The sequence below is a fragment of the Vombatus ursinus genome, unplaced genomic scaffold, assembly GCF_900497805.2.
Source record: "Vombatus ursinus unplaced genomic scaffold, bare-nosed wombat genome assembly UNPS02014926.1, whole genome shotgun sequence".
NCBI lineage: Eukaryota > Metazoa > Chordata > Mammalia > Diprotodontia > Vombatidae > Vombatus > Vombatus ursinus.
In genome coordinates this window covers 5523449-5544524 of record NW_020954704.1, presented here as the reverse complement: position 1 = coordinate 5544524, position 21076 = coordinate 5523449, and the positions used below count along the sequence as shown (strand labels likewise).

The window sequence follows — 21076 nt, the reverse complement described above, 5'->3', positions numbered from 1 at the left end:
CCGCCGGCCGTGACCAACGAGCTGGGGGCGCCGCGCCTCATGATCACGCACATTGTGAACCTGAACTTCAAGTCGTACGCGGGCCGCAAGCTGCTGGGGCCCTTCCACAAGCGTTTTTCCTGCATCGTGGGCCCCAACGGCAGCGGCAAGTCCAATGTCATCGACTCGATGCTCTTCGTGTTTGGCTACCGGGCGCAGAAGATCCGCTCCAAGAAGCTGGCCGTGCTCATCCACCACTCAGACGAGCACCGCGACCTGGACAGCTGCACGGTGGAGGTGCACTTCCAGAAGATCGTGGACAAGGAAGAGGACGATTATGAAGTTGTTCCTGACAGCAATTTCTGTGTATCTCGAACTGCCTATAGAGATAATACTTCTGTGTACCACATAAGTGGGAAGAAAAAAACATTTAGGGATATCCGCAATCTCCTCCGAAGCCATGGGATTGACCTGGACCACAATCGATTCTTTATCTTGCAGGGCGAAGTTGAACAGATTGCTATGATGAAACCAAAAGGCCATACTGAACATGATGAGGGTATGCTTGAATATTTAGAAAACGTAATAGGATGTGGACGACTAAAACAGCCTATTCAGATCTTGTGTAGAAGAGTTGAAATATTAAATGAGCGAAGAGGAGAGAAGTTAAACAGAGTTAAATTGGTGGAGAAAGAAAAAGATGCCTTAGAAGGAGAGAAAAATACAGCCATAGAATTTCTCATCCTGGAGAATGAAGTGTTTAAGAAAAAGAATCATGTCTGTCAGTATTACATTTATGATTTGCAGAAACGAATTGCTGAAATGGAAAATCAAAAGGAAAAAATTCGTGGAGATACAAAATATATTAACAAGAAGAGCAGTAAACTAGCAAATGAAATGAAAGCCAAGACTAAAGCTTTAAAAGACGTTGAAAAGAAACTCAATAAAGTTACAAAACTTATTGAGGAAAACAAAGAGAAATTTACACAGTTGGATTTGGAGGATGTTCAAGTTAGGGAAAAAATAAAACATGCTAAAAATAAGGCCAAGAAACTTGAGAAGCAGCTCCAAAAAGATAAGGAAAAGGTTGAAGAATTTAAAGGTGTACCTGCCAGCAGTGAGAAGATAATCACTGAAACAACAGCTAAAAAGAGTATTCTGGAAAAGGAAAAGGAGAAGGAGGAGGAAAAATTGAAGCAAATTATGGATAGCCTTAAACAGGAAACCAAGGAACTTCAGGAGGAAAAAGAGAGCCATGAAAAAGAACTCATGGAATTTAGTAAAACTGTAAATGAAGTTCGATCTAAGATGAATGTCGCCCAATCTGAGCTTGATATCTACCTCAGTCACCATAACACTGCGGTATCTCAATTAAGTGATGTCAAAAAGGCTTTAACTACAGCTTCTGAGACTTTGAAAGAAAGGAAAGCTGCCATTAGAAATCTTGAAATTAAATTACCTCCTACGGAACAGGACCGAAGGGAGAAAGAAAATGAACTTCAAAAACTTACAAAAGAAGCAGCAGATATTGAAAATTCAGTTTGGGATCTTCTTCAAAAAGTTGAAGAAGCAAAAAGCTCTCTTGCAACAAGTTACAGTCGAGGAAAAGTTCATAATGCATTGATTCAGCAGAAAAAATCTGGCAAAATTCCAGGAATATATGGAAGATTGGGAGACTTGGGAGCCATTGATGAAAAATACGACATTGCCATATCATCTTGTTGTGGCGCCCTGGACTACATTGTTGTTGACACCATTGATACAGCCCAAGTCTGTGTGAACTTCCTCAAGAAACAAAATATAGGAGTGGCAACATTTATTGGGTTAGATAAGATTAAAGTATTAGAAAAAAATATGAACCCAATCCAGACTCCTGAAAACATACCTCGGTTGTTTGATTTAGTACAAGTAAAAGATGAGAAGATTCGCCAAGCCTTTTACTTTGCTTTACGTGATACTTTAGTAGCTAACAACTTGGACCAGGCAACAAGAGTGGCCTTTCAGAAAGATAAGAGATGGAGAGTCGTGACTTTACAGGGACAAATCATAGAAGAGTCAGGCACCATGACTGGCGGCGGAAGCAAGCAAATGAAAGGGAGGATGGGTCCCTCAGCTGTCATCGCGGTCTCCAAAGAAGAGGTGTCCCAAATGGAATCCAGATTGCAGGAGGACTCTCAGAAAGCTGTTCAGATCCAAGAACGCAGAGCGCGGCTCGAGGAGGCGGTTATTGAGCGGCGTCACAGTGTGCATGGCATGAGGAGCACACTGGAAAAGTTTACTGCAAGCATCCAGAGTCTATCAGAGCAAGAAGCGTACTTGGACGTACAAGTCAAAGAGCTTGAAGCCAATGTCCGTGATACTGCCCCTGACAAAAAGAAGCAGAGACTGCTAGAAACAAATATAAGTATTTTCAAGAAAGAGTACGAACATGTTGCTGAGAAGGCTGGCAAGGTCGAAGCCGAAGTCAACAGGCTGCACAGTTTAATTGTGGAGATCAATAATCATAAGCTTAAAGCCCAGCAAGACAAACTTGACAAGATCATCCAGCAGTTGGATGAATGTGCATCTGCCATCACAAAAGCCCTAGTAGCAGTAAAGACAGCAGACAGAAATCTTAAAAAGGCACAAGATTCTGTCCTTTGTACAGAGAAGGAAGTAAAGGATAATGAGAAAGAAGTGAAAGACCTAGCCCATGAACTAAAAAACCTCGAAGAGAAGGCAAAAGAAGTCAAGAGGAATTCCAAAGAAGCCAGGGAGTACTTGCCCAAGGTCCAGAAGGAGCATCGAAACCTGCTTCAGGAAATAAAAGCTATAAAAGAAAATGAGCATGCCCTTCAAAATGATGCGCTTAGTGTTAGGTTAAAACTTGAGCGGCTGGACAGTCACATTGCTGAACATCATTCTAAAGTAAAATACTGGCGGAAGGAGATTTCAAGAATATCATTGCATCAAATAGAAGATAATCCAGTTGAAGAGATTTCTGTTCTAAGCCAAGAGGATCTTGAAGCAATCCAAAGTCCTGATTTTCTAATGAATCAAATTGCTCTTCTGGAAGCCCACTGTCATCAAATGAAACCAAACCTTGGTTCCATCGCAGAGTATAAAAAGAAGGAAGAGCTGTACCTGAAGCGGGTGGCGGAGCTGGACAAGATCACCACTGAACGGGAGCGCTTCAGACAGGCCTATGAAGACCTTCGGAAGCTGAGACTTAATGAATTCATGGCAGGTTTTAACATCATAACCAACAAGCTGAAGGAGAATTACCAGATGCTGACTCTGGGAGGTGATGCCGAACTTGAGCTGGTTGACAGCCTGGACCCGTTCTCTGAAGGAATCATGTTTAGTGTCCGGCCACCCAAAAAAAGTTGGAAGAAGATCTTTAATCTTTCAGGAGGAGAGAAGACGCTTAGTTCCCTGGCTCTGGTTTTCGCTCTCCACCATTATAAGCCCGCACCTCTTTATTTCATGGATGAAATTGATGCGGCCCTTGATTTTAAAAATGTGTCCATTGTGGCATTTTATATATATGAACAAACGAAAAATGCCCAGTTTATAATCATTTCACTTCGAAATAACATGTTTGAGATTGCTGACAGGCTCATTGGAATTTACAAGACCCACAATGTAACAAAAAGTGTTGCGATAAATCCCAAAATCATTGCATCCAAAGGACTTTGCTGAACCTCAGTCTGTTGTGACCACTTGGAATTGATATATTTGTACTGTTTAGCTATGGTTTTTATGTTTTTCAGTTTTGTAAACATATTTCATAAACTTTTATCTAAAAAACAAAAAGAAATTCCTTTCTGAAACCTGGAAAGACTTGTGTGAACTGGTGCTGAGTGAAATGAGCAGAACCAGGAGAACATTGTACACAGTAACAGCCACATTGTGTGATGACCAACTTTGATAGACTTAGCTCTTCTCAGCAATGCAAGGATCTAAGACATCTCCAAAAGTCTCATGATGGAAAATGCTATCCACATCCAAAGAAAGAACTATGGAGTTTGAATGCAGATCAGAGCATACAATTTGCTCTTTTTTTCTTCTGTTTTGTTTTGTTTCTTCTTTCTTGTGGTTCCTCCTATTGGTTCTTATTCTTCTTTACAATATGACTAATGTGAAAACATGTTTAATAGGTATGTATGTGCAGAACCTATATCAGATTCTATGCTGTTTTGGGGAGGGAGGTGGGGAGGGGGAGAAAATTTAAAACTCAAAAGCTTATGGAAGTGATTGTTAAAAACTAAAAAGAAATTAATTTAAAAAAAAATTCCTTTCTCACATTATGGTTAAACACGTACGGAGACTATAAATCTGGGGTGATACAGGCATCCTGAGTTAGAATTGCTCTAAGTGTATAAAGGATCTCCTTCTGCTTGTTTACCTCTGAGTTCAAAATTGTTTTCTGACTCCATCATGCATGATTCTCTGACTTAATGAGAATAAATAAACATATTATAGCACATGTACAGTCTGATTCTGTTTGTTCCTTGTTCAAACCTTTGGTAAGGTGAACCCTATTCTGTTTGTTCTTGAACAAACCTTTGGTTAAAGGGGACCCTCATTCTATTTGTTCTAGGGCAAACCTTCAGTTAAGGGAGAAACTGATTCTGTTTATTTCATTGGACCAAACCTTTGGTAAATGGTTGACGAGGCATAGTTCCAAATTGTTCTTCAGAATGTTCAGACCACAATTAACACCAACAGTTTGATTAGTATCTCTGTTTTTCCACATCCCCTCCAGTATTTGTAATTTTCCTTGTCTGTTATATTAGCTAATCTGATAGGTGTGAAGTGGTTTCTCAGAATTGTTTTAATTTGTATTTCTTTAATTATTAGTGATTTAGGGGCAGCTAGGTGGCTCAGTGGATAGAGCACCAGCCCTGGAGTCAGGAGTTCAAATCTGGCCTCAGACACTTAACAGTTACTAGCTGTGTGACCCTGGGCAAGTCACTTAACCCCAATTGCCTCGTCAAAACAAACAAACAAACAAACAAAAGATTATTAGTGATTTAAAGCATTTTTTCATATGACTACTGATAGCTTTGATTTCTTCATCTGAAAACTGCCTGTTCATATAAATCATGGCCATTGAAATGGCTCTTATTTTTAAAAATTTGGCTTGTTTTCCTATATATTTGAAAAATGAGGCCTTTATTAGAGATACTTGCTTTAAAAAGTTTTCCCTAGTTTCCTGCTTTCCTTTTAATTTTGGCTGCATTGGTTTTGATTGTGCAAAATCTTTTTAATTTAATGTAATCCAAGTTATCCATTTTACCTCCCACAATCCCCTCTGTCTCTTATTTAGCCATAAGCTCTTCCCTTAGCCATAGATCTGACAGGTACATTTTTCCATGCTCTCCTAATTTGCTTATGTATGGGGTGTTCAAGGAGGACTAGCACCTCAGGTGTGAGGGCTTGCCAAGCCCTTTTCAGGACTGTTCATTCACCTTTGGCATTTGCCTGGTGCTCAACTCACATAGTGGCTCTAAGAAGACATAGAATACACAGTGGTGACACCCTGCTAAACCATCTCGGCAGACTGGCTAAATCAAGTTGAGGGTAACTGACAAGCCTCAAAACCATCAGTGTGTTAGGGAGGTGTCTACCCCAAGCATGTAAAGACTTCCCCAGAGCTAAATGTGCAGATGAGAACAATTTGTTCTAATGGCCATGAAGGTGGCTGAAGCAGGTTCCGTGGAGCACTTGGAGCTTGGTCGGACATCGAAGACATCAAAGTCATCAACTGCATCCCAGGCCATCACCAGTTTGTCTTGACTTTTGTCTTAACATTGGACTTTGATGACTCTGGAAGAGAGAGTGAGGCTGATGACTTTGTGTAACTCTGCCTTACTTAAATCCAGTTTATGCCTGAGTCAAAACAGCATTCCTCCTCCCTTGCCCCCAGGATGTCATTGGTTTTCTTCAAAAATGAAGAACAAACAAAAAACAAATGCTATCACCCATTATGTCTAAATCACGTCTCCATTTTGGCCTTATCTTGGAATATGGTGTGAGATGTTGGTTTATGCCTAGTTTCTGCTAGACTGCGTTTCAGTTTTCCCTGCAGTTTTTGTTGAATATCGAGTTCTTGCCCCCTAAAACTTGCATCTTTGAGTCTGTATTACTATGGTCATTTACTTCTGTATATTGTGTACCTAATCTCTTCCACTGATCCACCACTCTGTTTCTTACCCAGCACCTGATTGTTTTGATGATTACCACTTTGTAATATAGTATGAAATCTGGTAATGCTAGGCTGCCTTCCTTCTTTTTTTTTTTCCTTGATTGCCATGATGATATTCTTGACCTTTTGCTCTTCCAGATGAATTTTTATATTGTTTTTTCTAGTTCTATAAAATTGGTATGGTATTGAATAAATTACTTAATTTAGGTAGAATTGTCATCTTTGTTATATTGGCTGGCTACCCATCAGTAATTAATATTTCTCTAATTGCCTTTATTTGTATGAAAAAAATTTTTTTTTAAATTCTGTTCATCTGGTTTCTGAGTGTATCTTGGCAGGGAGACTCCCAAATATTTTACACTGTTTTCAGTTATTTTAAGTGAAATTTCTTTTTCTGTCTCTTCCCTCTGTGTTGTTAATATATAGAAATACTGATGACTTGTGTGGGTTTGTTTTATATCCTGCAATGTTGTTGTTAATTGTTTCAGCTACTTTTTCAGTTGATTCTCTAGGGTCATCTAGGTATCATATCATCAGCAGTGAGTGATAGTTTTGTTTCCTTTTTGCCTATTCTTATTCCTTCAATTTTTTTTCTTATTGCTGTAGCTAGCATTTCTAGTACAGTGTTGAATAATAGTGGTGATTATGGGCATCCTTGCTTAATTCCTGATTGGGAAGGCTTCTAGCTTATCTCTGTTACAGATAATGCTTGCTGATGGTTTTAGATAGATACTACTTATCATTTTAAGGAAAGCTCCATTTATTCCTATGCTTTCAGTGTTTTTTTTTTTAATAGGAATAGGTGTTGTATTTCATCAAAAGCTTTTTTTGCATATATTGAGATAATCACATAATTTTTATTGGTTTTGTTATTGATATGGTAAATTATTCTGTAGTTTTCCAAATATTGAACCAGCTCTGTTTTCCTGGTATCCTGCCTGGTCATAATTACGATCTTTGTGATATATTGTTGTAGTTTCCTTCCTAATGTTTTATTTAAAATTTTTACATCAATATTCATTAGGGAAATTGGCTTACAGTTTTCTTTCTCTGTTTTTGCTCTCCTTGGTTTAGGTACCAAAACCATATTTGTGTCATAGAAGGAATTTGGTAGAACTCCTTCTTTGCCTATTTTTAAAAATAGTTTATATAATATTAGAATTAAGTGTTCTTTAAATGTTTGGTAGAATTTACTTCAAAATCCATTTAGCCCCTTTCTTGTCATTTTGTAATGAAGTTAAGTAGAACAGTATAGCAGCTGTTTGTGATACGTTTGGAATCCATAGTTATCTGACCTTTGGATTCAGTCTTGATCATTGAATGTATTCTGAGTTTAGTTATCATTCTGTATTATTTGAGTTATTAGTGTTATTGTATATATTTTTCTCCTTAGTTCACTTTCTATCAGTTCATAGTAGTCTTCACATTTTTCTTTACATTCCTAATATCCATTTCTTGTAGCGCAACAATAATTCATAATATAATGTATCAATAATATCAAAATATGTTTAACAATTCCTCACTCCATGGGTACCTACCTTGTTTCCAGTTTTATGTCACAGAAAATGCTGCTATGTATATTTTGGTACATCTGAGACTTTTCATTTTATCTTTGAGTTACTTTTGGTATCTGCCAATTGGAATGGCTAAACCAGTGAACAGTTTAGTAACTTTTCTCAAATGATCCCAATTTGTTTTCTAGAATAGTTAACATTCACAGCTCTACCAACAGAGTATTAGAGTGCCTGACTTTCCACAACCCATGTAGCATTGGCTATTTTAAAATATCTGCCAATTTTAGTGAAATTTTTAAAATGAACACTTCTCATTATTTGTGACTTAGGATACTTTTTTTCATGTGGTTAATGATAGTTTATATTTCTTTTTTTTTAAATTTATATGTTGAGAGAATAATATAGACAATGACTATAACAATGTTAATGAAAAGATAACTAAAAGGAAAGTGTACTCTGAATAAATGGAAAATCAGTGAAAGACCTGGAGAACAAATAATGAAACAGCTCTCCCCTCTCATGGCAAAGAGGTATAGGGGATTATTGAGACATAAACATATACTGAGTGCTTACTATATGCCAGGCATTATGCCAATACTGGAACTATAAAGAAAATAAAAAACAGCCCCTGCTCTCAAAGACCTGATATTCTCGTAGAGGAGAGAACATGTATATAAGCAGGTAAATATAAGATACAGTCAGAGTAGCTGCAAAGTAACCTTAGAGTGGAATGCACCATCAGGTCGAGGGGGTAGGGGAATTAGGAAAGGACTTGTATACAAGGTAGGACTTGATTTGAATCTTAAAGGAAGCCAGGAACTGTTAAAAAAAAAAAAAAAGGCATTCTTGGTATGGAGGACAGACAGGGCAAAAGCACAGAAATAGGAGACGGAGCCTCATGTATGGAGGAAAGCAAGGAGGCTGCCGAGGAGGCGAGTTATGCATAAGAATATTGGAACAAAGGGACCGGGCTAGGCAGTGAGCAGCTGTAAATGCCAGGTGGATTATTTGATCCTAGAAGGAATAGGGAACCACGAGAGTTTGAATTAGGGTTAGCATGGTCAGACCTGTGTTTTAGGAAAATCACTTTGGCCTCTGTGTAGAGGAGGGATTGGAGTAGGAAGAGACCAATTAAGAGGCTGTTGCAACTATCTGTGGGAGAGGTTAAAGTCAGGACTTTACCGGCACATCATCTTTCCTCCACATTTGTTCATTGCTTATAGTCATCCTATTAAAATGCTCACTTGCAAGGGCCAGGACAATAATGAATATTGCACACAGAAAGTTCTATGTATGTCAGACATAGTTGCCATATGGGATATTTTTCTTAATTCTTTTTCCTTGTTAAAAAAAATTCCAACATGTATAACCTATATTGAGTTGCTTGCCTTTTCAGTGAGGGTGGGTGGGGAGGGAGGAAGGGAGAAAATTTGGAATCCAAAGTTTTAAAAACACATGTTTAAAAAAAAATGTTTTCATATGCAACTGGGAAATAAGAAATACAGGAAATGGTGTACAGAAATCTATCCTGCCCTACAGGAAAATAGAAGGGGAAGGGGATAAGAGAAGGTGGAGTGTGATAGAAGGAAAGGCAGACTAGGGGAAGGGGTAGTCAGAATGCATGCCATCTTGGGGTGGGGGGAGGGGCAAGATGGGGTGAAAATTTGGAACTCAAAATCTTGTAGAAGTAAATGTTGAAAACTAAAAATAAATAAATTTATTAATAAAAAAATTCCATTTAGACAGAGTGTGAGACATAGCTTTGATGGAAAGAGAAAAGGCATCCATAAAATGTATTTTAAAAATTAAAGAATAAAACTATATCCATATCCTTTGCTTACTTTTCTGTTAGGGAAATTGTTTTGTACATTTGGTTTTATACATTTATGTCATTTTCCTGTATATCTTGAAAATTAAACTTTTATCAGATACACTTGATGCAAATAATTTTTATATTGTACAACTTTTCTTTTTCTAACAATAGTCATTTGATTCATGTAAAAGCTTTTAAATTTTATATAGCTGAAATAATTTTCTGTGTTTTGATATCCTCTGTTCCTTGATGGTTAAGAAATCTCCCCAGTCTATCATTGGAAAAGTTATTTACTATTTTCCTCTATTTTTTTTATGATGTGATCTTTTATGTTTAGGTTGTATATCCATTTTTATTTTAATGTGACATGATATAAGATGCTGGTCTAAACCTATTCCTGCCAAATTGCATTTTTTCAAGCACTTCTTCTCAAATAAGGATTTCTACCCAGCAATAATTTTTGTTCTTAGTTTTAGGAAACACTAGAGTTCATTTACTTCTAGGTCTTATTTGTTTGTTTATTGTATTCCACTAATTTGTTTTTCTAATTTTTAACCAGTACCAAGTCATTTTGATAACTGCTGCTTTGTAGTTAAATTTGAGCTCTGGTAATTGTAAGCCCCATTCACTTTTTTTTCTTAACTCCCCTTGAGATTTTTCACCTGTTGTTCCTCCAGATGAACTTCATTATTATTTTGTCTGGTTCTATAAAACAATCCTTTGCTAAAGTCAATAAACTAGGTAGCATCATCATGTTTGTTATATTGGCACATGTTAGTTAGTCATAGCTCTCCAATCATTTGAATTTTCTTCTCATTCCTGATATGGAGTCCAGTACTGAAAGCTATAGACTTAGTTTATCTATTTAAGTCATTTTACACTTGTCACAAAATCTGCAGTAAGAATGCATTATACCCAATTGTGTAATGTAGTTGTACTAATCTTTGGCCATTTTTTTTTTTTTGGGTTAGGCAGTTGGGTTAAATGGCTTGCCCAGGGTCACACAGCTAGTAAATGTTATGTGTCTGAAGTTGGATTTGAACTCAGGTTCTCCTGAATCCACTGCGCCACCTAGCTGCCCCTAGCCAATTTTTTTTTCAGTCCTGTTCACAGATCCTTTTTTTTTCCCATACCTACAGCTTCAGTTATTAAAATTAAAAAATGCACAAAAGCTTTAGGAAAACTCAATCCCACTGCTGGTCATCATGGAAACTTTGACTTGCTCTCTTTTTGTCTTGGGCCTGTTTACTCCTCCTTAGGCAGCTTGCTGCTTCCCTTCCCACCCCCTAACTCCTCCAGTTGCTGGACTTAGTATGAACAGCTAATCGGCTTTACACTTACTATAGCTTGGAATTCCTGAGCTCAAGCAATCCATCAGTCTCCTCAGTACCAAGGACTACAGCTATGCCCCACCATGCCTAATAAATGGCACAGTTATCAAAATTCACATAATGGTTCATTATGAGAGCTATAAAAGCTTAGGTAGTCTGTCATTGTCCTCTTTAGTGTCAGAGGAATAGTTGGAAATGTTTCATAGGGCAATTTTCCAAGCTAAGAAAAAGGTAGAGGAAAAACCCTGGAAAGATAATGAAACTCTTCTGGTTTACTTTAAGACCCTAGTAAGTGTGTCGGGAAGATAGTAGAGTAGCAGGAAGAAGCAGTGAGCTTCCCCTATTCCTTTTCTACCTCCTACCCACCCCACCCCCACCAAAAAAAAATCTGAATCATTTGAATAAAATGCACCAGACTGAATCCTGATTAGGAAATACGAGATAACAAAAAAAGTGAATAGTTTTTGAGCCCAAGTCAGCATAGAGAGACATAGAGAGTTCTGCAGACAGTGGAATATTCCAGTACAGGGAAGACTGTGCACCAGAGCAAGAGGAGGTCCCAGATCCAGCATAAAGGGGCCTAAATTTGTGTAGTGTTCAGGAAAAGGTTCCAACTGTCAGCTCTGTTGCTCACTGTACTCAGGTGTGGGTTATAGATCTAGGGTAGACTGAGGAGGGGACCTGTACCTAGAGGTGACATAACAGGGTAAGGAGCGGTTGTGCCAGGCAGAGAACAAGTTCAGAAGCAATCAGCTATGTGGATCAGATCCTTGTTATGAAGCAGGATCTCAGAGGTTCCAGTTTCTAGCCCAATCTGAAGCCCAAAAATAACTAATCAGGCCAAGAGTCTCAGACTAAAGGGAAGCCTACAGTTCTGTTGCTCTGAACTAGAAGAACTACAAAGCTATTAGCCTACTTCAGTGGCAGTTTACTGAAGTGCCAAAGGAGGCAAGCCTAGTGATGTGTTGGCCAGATCCAAAGCCAGGTCAGGAGCTTGTAGAGCTGAGACCAGGGGAACAGAACTTAGAATTTGTTCTGGTACAGACTATTTTGGGAACATAACTTGAAGGTCTATAGCTTGTGTTGCTCCTGAGATCTTAGAATGACACAACATTCTTCCCAAGAAACATCAGTAGGACCAACCCAGACATTCTCTGCAAAACTGTGTAGAGCCTGGCCCTAACATAATGTCTGAAGTGAGGAAGTAGGTTGGAAGAATGATTAAATGAGAATTCTACAATAGAAGGCTATTATGGTTACAGGGATGCTTAAGACACGAACCTCGAAGAAGAGAATGACTCCTACAAGCAAGGTCTCAAAAACAAATCTCAGGCAAAAATTCAGCCAGTATTCGTGGAAGAGAAGAAGCAAGGTTTAAAAAAAAAAGTCAAATTTTAAAAAATAATTTAAATGAAAGTGTTAGAGGAAAACATTGGAAAAGAAATGAGAACTATGGAAGAAAGACTTGGAAAGTGAATTAACAAATTGGCACAAAATTTACAAAACCTTAACAAACTGAAAATTAAAATTGACTAAATAGCAGCTTAATGATCCCATGAAACAACAATATTAAAACAAAGTCAAAAGACTGGGAAAAAAAAGTATCTCATAATGTAAAAGTACCTCATAAAAATAAGGCATCTCTCAACAAAAACAGTTGACCTGAAAAACATATCTAGGAGAGACATTTTTAAGAAACACTGGATTACCTGAAAGCCATGACCAAATGAAAAAGCCTAGTCATATTTTTTAAAATCCTAAAACTACTGATACCTTTTAAGACCAGAGGGAAAATTGGAAATCGAAAGAATACTCTGTTTCCTGAAAGAAACCTCAAAATGAAAACTACCAGGAACATTAGAGCTAAAATTCAGAGTTTCCAGGTCAAAGAAAAAATACTGCAAGAATTCAGAAACAATTCAAGTACCAAGAAGCCACCATCAGGATCACACATGCTTTAATAGTCACTCTTGTAAAGGAGTGGAGAACTTGGAATATGATGTTCTAGAAGGTAAAGGATATAGACTCACAACCAAGAATAACTTACCCAGAAAAACTGAGTAAAATGAAGGCTACAGGAGAAAAAATGGTCCTTCAGTGAAAGAGACGACTGACAAGCATTCCTGATGAAAAGACCAAAGCTGTGCAGAAACTTCAAAGTGCAATCACAGGAGTTAAGAGAAATGTAAAAAGCTAAACATGAAACATAAAAATCATAAGGGACTAAAACAAGGATAAATTGCTTACATTCTCATATGGGGAAATGACATGCGCCCCCTCTGAACCCTATCATCATCAGAGATCATAGTCTAATTATACAAAAGGCATAGCATAGGTTCTTTTATGTCTTGATGATCTTGAAGAAGAATGGAAAGGGAAAGGAAGAAGAATACACTGGAGGTAAAAGGGAGAGAAAAATTAAGGAAATTTATCTCACATAATCAGGGTACACATGCAGAAATCTATATAAACAAGAAAGGAGGGAAAAGGGGAGTCACACAAAAAATGGGCTTCGCTCATCTGAATTGGTCAAAGGGAGAGAGAATGCACACATATACACAGAATTTAGTAGAAAAATACATTTTACTCAACAGGGAAATAGGAAAGAAAAAAAAGGAGAAGGGAGAATTAGATGGAGGGCAGATAAAGGAGGGATTAGTTATAAACAAAACAAACTCCAAGGATATACAAAGATATTTATAGTTCTTCTGGTGACAAAGAATTGGAAACTAAAGAGGTGTCCATCAATTGGGGAATGGCAGAATAAGTTACGATATGTTAATGTGATGGAATACTATTGTGCTGTAAGAAATAATGAAGGTGATGATTTCAGAGAAACCTGTGAAGATTCATGAGCTGATGCAGAGTAAAGTGAGTAGAACTAAGAGAACAATTTATACTATACAATGACAATAGTGTTGCTTTTTCACTTATTTTCTCTTTAAATATATTTTTCTTTCATTAAATATTTCCCAGTTATGTACAAAAATTTTTTAACATTCATTTAAAAAATTTTGGGGGGGTGGGGCTAGGAAGTGGGGTTAAGTGACTTGCCCAGGGTCATACAGCCAGTGTCAAGTGTCTGAGGGCCAGATTTGAATTCAGGTCCTCCTGACTCCAGGACTGATGCTCTATCCACAGTGCTACCTTGCTTGCCCCCATTTTTAAAAATTTTGAGTTCCAAATTCTCTTCCTGTCACCCTTACCCCACCTGTTGAGAATGCAGGCAATTTGATATCGATTATACACGTGAAGTCATGCAAAACATATTTCTGTATTCCATGTTGCTAAAGAAAACACACACACAAACAAGAAAAAAAAAAGTATGCTTCAATCTGCAGAGTTCATCAATTCTCTCTCTGGAGATAGATAGCATTTTTCATCATGTGGGTCCTTTGGAATTGTTTTAGATCACTGAATGATAATAATATTATAAAGGCAAGATAACTATGAAAGATTTAAGGACTCTGATTACTGTGTATAATGTTCTCCTGGTTCTGCTTACTTCACTCAGCATCAGTTCATGTAAATCTTTCCATATATTTCTGAAATGTCTGCTCATCAGTTCTTATAGAGCAATAACATAATGAAATATTCTACCCACTTCCTGATACAGAGCTGAAGGAATCAGTGTAGAATAAGACATGATTTTTTTGACATGGCCAATGTGAAAATTTTTTTTGTTTGACTACATGTGTTTGTAAAAGAGACTTTGTCTTCATTTCTCAACTGGGGATCATTGTGAGGGAGAGAAGGTGGATCTTTGCTGATTGAAAAAAATTTAACTAAAAATTAAAAAAAAAAATGCCATAGGACTGTTAGCATTCTTTAGTGGAGAAAATTCTTAGCACCAAATACTTTGAAATGAATTTGTGTTTTATTAAAACACTGTTTATTTTTTAAAAAAATCTACCTGCATTGGGAGCTAAGTAAAGACCAAAATGGAAAAAAAAAATCTAGTTCTTTTAGGGAAAAAAAATAATTTTAAAAATTAAGACTTTTTTAGGAAGTAGATGAGAGATAAAAATCACATTTCTTCCTGCTTAGAGTTCTCTTAGCTGATTAGAGCACAGTGGATGGGACCAGTATCATTTATTTAGACACAGAAACACTAAAGAAAATTTCTTAAGAAAGGTAGGATGAAAGATCCTAAACCAGTCCCAGGTATGAAAACAGGATTAAGTAAGGTAGGAGAATTAACATTGGAAGAATGAAACCAAATGAGTAATCTGCCTGGAAGGAACTATGATATGGGATTACTCACTAGGTTTGATGCTGTAATAGTGATGACATGAGTGTGCTGCCACGACAGTGGACCCTGTTTGGGTCATTTAGGATTCCAGAGGAGATCTGGAGTGGGCTGGAGGTGAAAGCAGTCATGCCCCCTCAGTACCTCATTTTTAAGATAAGTTCAAATAATTGTAATTACCGGACTCATTTTGTCTGATTTAACGTAGGCTTTCTTTCCCCTTTCCATAGGTGATCCTGCCCTTAGTATGAGTCGCTGGATGTTTCACCAACAGGCCTTGCAGGAATATATTCTCCTGTGCTGCCAGTGCCCTGCAGGGGGGCTTCTAGATAAACCTGGCAAGTAAGTTCTATTTTGAGAGGAGGAAGATGGAAAATCAGAAGTCATCCATATACAATTAGATGACTTCCAGTGATGGGTAGATGTCAACCACTTTAGAGGCTGATATGGGATGGGGCCTAGTTCCCTCTGGTTTTCCCTTGAGTTCATATTGCTAGTGCTTTAAAAGGAGAGAATCTCAGTTCGGGCCCTTCACTTCTCTAAGTGCCCCTGGTCCAGATACCACTGTCGACTTCTAGTCCTTTCCGCTAACACATACCTAAACATATGTACCCCATCACACCACTAGTTTCCAGAAATCTGAAGCACAGTAGTAGGCAAACAGGCTTGATAGGGGCTTTTCTTTTCTTAAATATTAGGCTGACTTAAAAGAACAACAGGATTTAAAAGTCCGTAATTGTACCTGACAGAGATTGTAATCACAACAGCTAATTACAGAGTTGGATTAAGTGATGGAAAACAAATATAAGCTGCCTTTATAAGCTATGATTAAAAAAAAAAAAAACAACCCCCTGGAAACCAAACCAACCATGACTTTCCTGCCTCCTGCCTCAGCCAGCTTGCTGCTGATAATTAGGCAGTCCAGGGAAAGTCCACCTCAAGAATAGTAGTACTTGGCAGGTTATCAGAAAGGACTTTGCCTGTTTCTAGAGGTGTTTTTTAATTTGAGAGGAGATTGATTGTTCTCGTGTCGAGTCTATTCCTGAAGAGTTTTTCTTCACAACCTTTTCTGGGAGATATCTGGAATAAATAATTGTCACATTGTTTCACTGAATGGAGATAGAATCCATATCTGCTGAGCAGAGTGCTTAAAAATGAAAGAATTTCCTTAAAACTGTTTGGGAAAATTGCATTTTCTATAACTACATGGATTCCTTTGCATTTGTTGTCATGTTCAATATATTTGATTTGTCTGTACTCTTGAACTTGGAGTCTTTAGGCAACTGTTTGATCCAAAGAAAGACGCCAAATATAAGCTTGCATTGTGGGGCTTGTTCTGAACTAGAGAGTTCTCCTCAACAGTGTTTTTTTTCCCTGTAGGTCAAGGGACTTCTACCACACCTGTTATTGCCTGAGCGGCTTATCCATAGCACAGCACTTTGGCAGTGGAGAGATTCTATGTGATGTGGTCTTGGGAGTGCCAGAAAATCGCTTGGTAAGATGTGAGGGAGGCCTCTTACACCACAGCCTTAAATTCCCTGTGTCCTTTGAGTCACCATTGCACTTGGCCTGCTGTCTAATCTAGAGCTTGCCCTGAAAGCTTAATACAATGTTGCTCAGAATAGAGTAGCTACTTTTAATTTCTAGAGCTGACTATTGCATTTTCTTTACTGTGGAAGGAGCCCACAAAACCAAAGCCTCTTCCCTCTTCCCTTATTTATGTGGGGTGATTTGTTTAGATGGTGATTCAATGAAGACCATAGCTAACTATCTCCCTGTTTTGAATGTCTAAAAGAGCCACAGTCTGGGGAAGGCCATGGTTCTAGCACACACCATGGCCTTTGGTATCTATCTGCTGGTTTATTTTCTAGTGTGTGGATGCCTCCCTCCTCCAATTTCTTTTTTTTTTAGAATCAGAAGGTCATAGTTGGTTATTGTAGTCAGATCAGTCTGCAAATATCCAGGAGACTTAGAATAATCAGGTTGATGGCAGTTACAGCGAAGTAGTGAGTCAGTCTCCACATTGTACCCTCAAAGAACCTTAGCAGACTCAAGGTTTCCCCAGTGATAAAATTCAGATATATAAAATTACAGTCTTTACAGATTTGCATTAAATCTGTCTAAGTTGCATATCTTTCCTTTAAGTGGTTTTCAGGTTTAGAATTTCATTACTCTTTTTAATATTACCATTATATTTTTAAAAATTGATGCCTTTTTAATTACTCATTCTTATTGACTTCAATTGCTTATATTGGCCAGAGTGAAGGTAAATGCATTGAGTTGGGAACATAGGCTTATAGCAACATAGATTTACTGCTGGTAGGGACCATAGAAGCCATCTGATCCAAACTCCTTATTTTATAGATGAAGAAATTGAGGTCCAGAATGATACTTCACGGATTAAGACTTGGGTAGCACTCCTGAGAGATAGTGGTAGGCTGCTGTTTGGAGAAAACTTACCTAGGATGACATCCTGCTCCAGACCTGAGATTTCAGCTTTTATCTCAGAAGGAAAGAATAGAAGAACATTAACATAGACTGGAACCCCTACGAAAGGAAGTATTCATTGTATATTTATCTGTTCTTCGTTTTGCAGCAACCTACTCACCCTGTGTACAACATTTCACCAGACAAGGTGGTTCAGGCCGTCATGTATTTCCTGCAGAAGCCCATCCCATGTGTGGAGGAGGAAGTGGCAGCAACTTGTGCTGCCACTGACTAAAGGGCCCTGTGCCTCGTCTGATCGCCACTCCGATACCCACTTTCCCGGTACACGGCGTATCCACGGTGTACACACTGCTGAAGAAAGCCTTAGCTACCATGGAGCTATATTTTTCCCCTTTCTTAAATACACAGGTGTGTGTGTGTGTGTGTGTGTGTGTGTGTGTGTGTGCGTGCACGCGCACATGCGTGCATGCACATGTGCATTCATGCATGTGTGTACACACATACGCACGCACACACACATACACACACAAACACACACACGTGCACGCGTACGGTCCCAGGTTTGGAGAACACTGTGTTTTGTCATTGTTGTTTTCATGCCTAGGGGGCCAGTGAGACCAAAACCCAATCGGCCCATGTAAAATCACTGATCGGCTTTGGCCTAGTTATGGTGTGCTTGGGGAGCACTGCATGCTGAGAAGGAAGTGGTCACCTTCCTGTTAGCTTTCCAAGCCTGGACAATTGTATTTAAACTAATAATGTATGCGAGTATTTTAGCATCAATTGCTGCTGTTTCTGCTTGCACTCCACTGTAAATTTGCCAGGAGAGATGCCCTTCCAGGAGTAGCAAATAAGCCCATCTGAAGCCATGCCGTCACTAAAGGTCCTTTTAAGGTCCCAAAGGACCTTGATAGGGATTCAATTGATACCTAAGCCCCAGTGCATTTCTGTAATTGCTCCCACCTGCTGCCCTAAATCTCAAGGGAAGGTAGATGTGGTGGGAAGTTCTATGTAGTTTTCCCTGTGGCTAGTAGAGACTGAATCCTTTTTTTCTAGCATTGGAGACTGGAGGATTTCAATTCCTCCAAGAGGCCACAGTTGCACTGACAGGACTTTATTCTTTGTTGGGTGCTATATACTAGACCTGGGAGCCCAGTGAAGTGTGGGAAATGAGCCTCCAGCTTAAATCTGCACAGCAAGAGGAAGCAAATTCCTATGTCTCACTCCCCAGCCCCCTCCATCATGTACCTTTAAAACAGCTTGGCATCCGTCAGGGAGTACTTGCATGAGGGTGAGGTAGCTGGAGCCTGTGACCATTCAGTGCACCGTCACCCTTTGCCCCCCATTCCTTCAATCTCCATCCTCCTCAAGAAGATCCAAGGACATACCCCCCATCTGTTAACACTACTAAGGCTTTCACTTTAAACACTGACCTGGGATTCTTCAATGTCCTGCCTATTGTTGGGTCATAGAAATGAGGTTAAGCCTCAGGACGAGTAGCTTTTACATAGGCAGTTAAATGAGTAAAACTTGTCATGGAGAGAGCTCATGCTGAGGGGAGGGTTATGGCCAATCAGAGCCTCTGATGCCTGGCCATACTGAGGATCTCTTCTTAGTCACCTCATTCAAGGCTGTCTCCTGACTTGAAACCCATTTGCTGCTGCAGTTAAAGTGGAACTCATCATTACTGACCTGGACTTTGCCCAAGCAGCGATGGACCATAGTGGGGTGGCTCAGAAATGCAGAATTAGGAATTTCTGCTGTCAAACTCTAGCCATTTTCCACTTCTCATATCCTATTGCTTTTGCTTACTGGGCTATGTATTACCTCCTTTAGATAATAAAATAGTAACATTTTTTATTATGATGGTGTTTTTTTGGCCTCTGCAGTAAAAAAACAATAACAAAAAAACTTCAGAAATAAGTAATGTTGCAGGTTACTGGATCTTGCTTTATTGATAGCACACATTTATTATCCATTATACACAAGGTAAGAGAGCTGCCCTTGAAGCCAAAAAGACCTGAGTTCAAATCCCATGGCATTGTAGCCCTGGGCAAGCCACTTAAGGTCACAGTGCTCGAGGCAACTCTTAAGACTGTAAGTTGCAGTTCAGTTGGTGGAAGGAGTTTTCTCATCCATAGAGTACTGGAATCACAAGTCAAGTCCATCTCCCAATGTACAGGCAAGGTAGAGGCAAAGAAGAAGACAAGGTCCTTACTTTTGGAGGGCATGGTTGGAAGGCAGAACATAAATGTGAAAAGTTAGGAGGCCAGAGCCCCTTTCTGTAAGCTTGCATCTGGGTATGGAAGCAGGGTTGGGGAGTGTTGTAAAAGACATCTCTGAGTAGGTGTCAGTAGCAGCTAAGGGCAAGAGACAGTGATACTAGCTTTGGTCCAGGCTTCTTGTGCCTGGCTGAGTAGAGGGCTCACCTAACCAAACCACCTAGAGCATGGGAGAGGCCGTGTCCTATTATTAATCTGTGTGCCACCTACATATTTCTATCACTAGTAACCTACTTTTTGATAAAATATGACATTGGACCATATCTCTGTTTCTAGAAGGAGACTGTGGTGGAAAGGAAAGAGTACTGGATGAAGGGTTTGTTTTCCTGGGATCAAGTCCCACTTCATCAAGTGGATGGGTGAGGTGCTGCCTTTCTGGCTGAGCCTCACTTAGCCACTCCATCTGTAAAATGAGAGCAATACTTGCTCTAGCTGTGGGGGGTTGTTGTGAGGATGAAATTAAGATAATGTGGTTTAAGTGTTTGCCAAACCTTAACATGCTATAGAAACTTCAGCTAACGTTAGCAGTATTGAAACAGAGGCTTTGAGTAACAAGAGCTGAAGCTACGAGGCAGTTCATTACTTGACAAATGAATTGTGAATGTTTATAAGACTTCAGAGAAAGGAAAGAACTGATTCAAGACAGGCTTTATGGAGTTTATTAGGAACTGAATTGGATCTTGGTAGGATTTTAATGGAGAGGAGGGGATGATAATGTTTTGGGTTCCTAATACTACTATTCTCAGGGGAATTTTGATAGGAGCCCCTCTCATAACTGCCCTTCTGCTCTAGATGGGAACTAACTAGGTGGTTTCCCAGTTTGTTTACATGGTAAGCACATGAGGTCAGGGACTTTATCACTTTTGTGTTTGTATCTCAAGCTTGTAGCACAGTGCTTTGTGTGTAGGCACTTAATAAATGCTTGTTGATTGTTTGGGGTCAAGATGTTATTAGATAATTCCTTTGCAAAAGTACTCCCCCCCCCCCAAATAAAGTAATGGAGAGTTGCTGTTAAGCTCAGTGCCCAGTTAAATCCCAAACTTCCACCTGATAAAGGTAACACAAAATGAAACTGAAAACAGAATGTATCCTTCACTTGCTGCTGTTCGTACTCCTTTCTCATCTGACTTGTCTTACTAGTTCTGTGTTCTGCAAGTCTTCTTTCTGAGGTTCCCTTCCATACCCCTACCTTGAATCCCTTGCCTCTGTTGAAAGACCAGTCTCTTTATTCTCACAATGTCACATTACTTATTTGGTTCTAAATTGGTAT

General features: G+C 38.9%; 1 protein-coding gene and 1 pseudogene across 1 annotated transcript in view; both read left to right on the top strand.

Annotated features, from left to right (window-relative positions):
- LOC114029337 overlaps positions 1-3832 on the top strand; it is a 4009-nt pseudogene extending 177 nt beyond the window's left edge.
- Positions 1-19390, top strand: part of LOC114029326 (protein farnesyltransferase subunit beta) — a 108860-nt gene extending 89470 nt beyond the window's left edge. Inside the window, exons 10-12 of the mRNA XM_027843715.1 lie at positions 15307-15418; positions 16457-16571; positions 17673-19390. Of these exons, the coding sequence (XP_027699516.1) occupies positions 15307-15418; positions 16457-16571; positions 17673-17798 (353 nt within the window). The 3' untranslated portion in view covers positions 17799-19390. The remainder of the gene's footprint in view (positions 1-15306; positions 15419-16456; positions 16572-17672) is intronic.
- The last annotated feature ends 1686 nt before the right edge of the window (positions 19391-21076 follow it).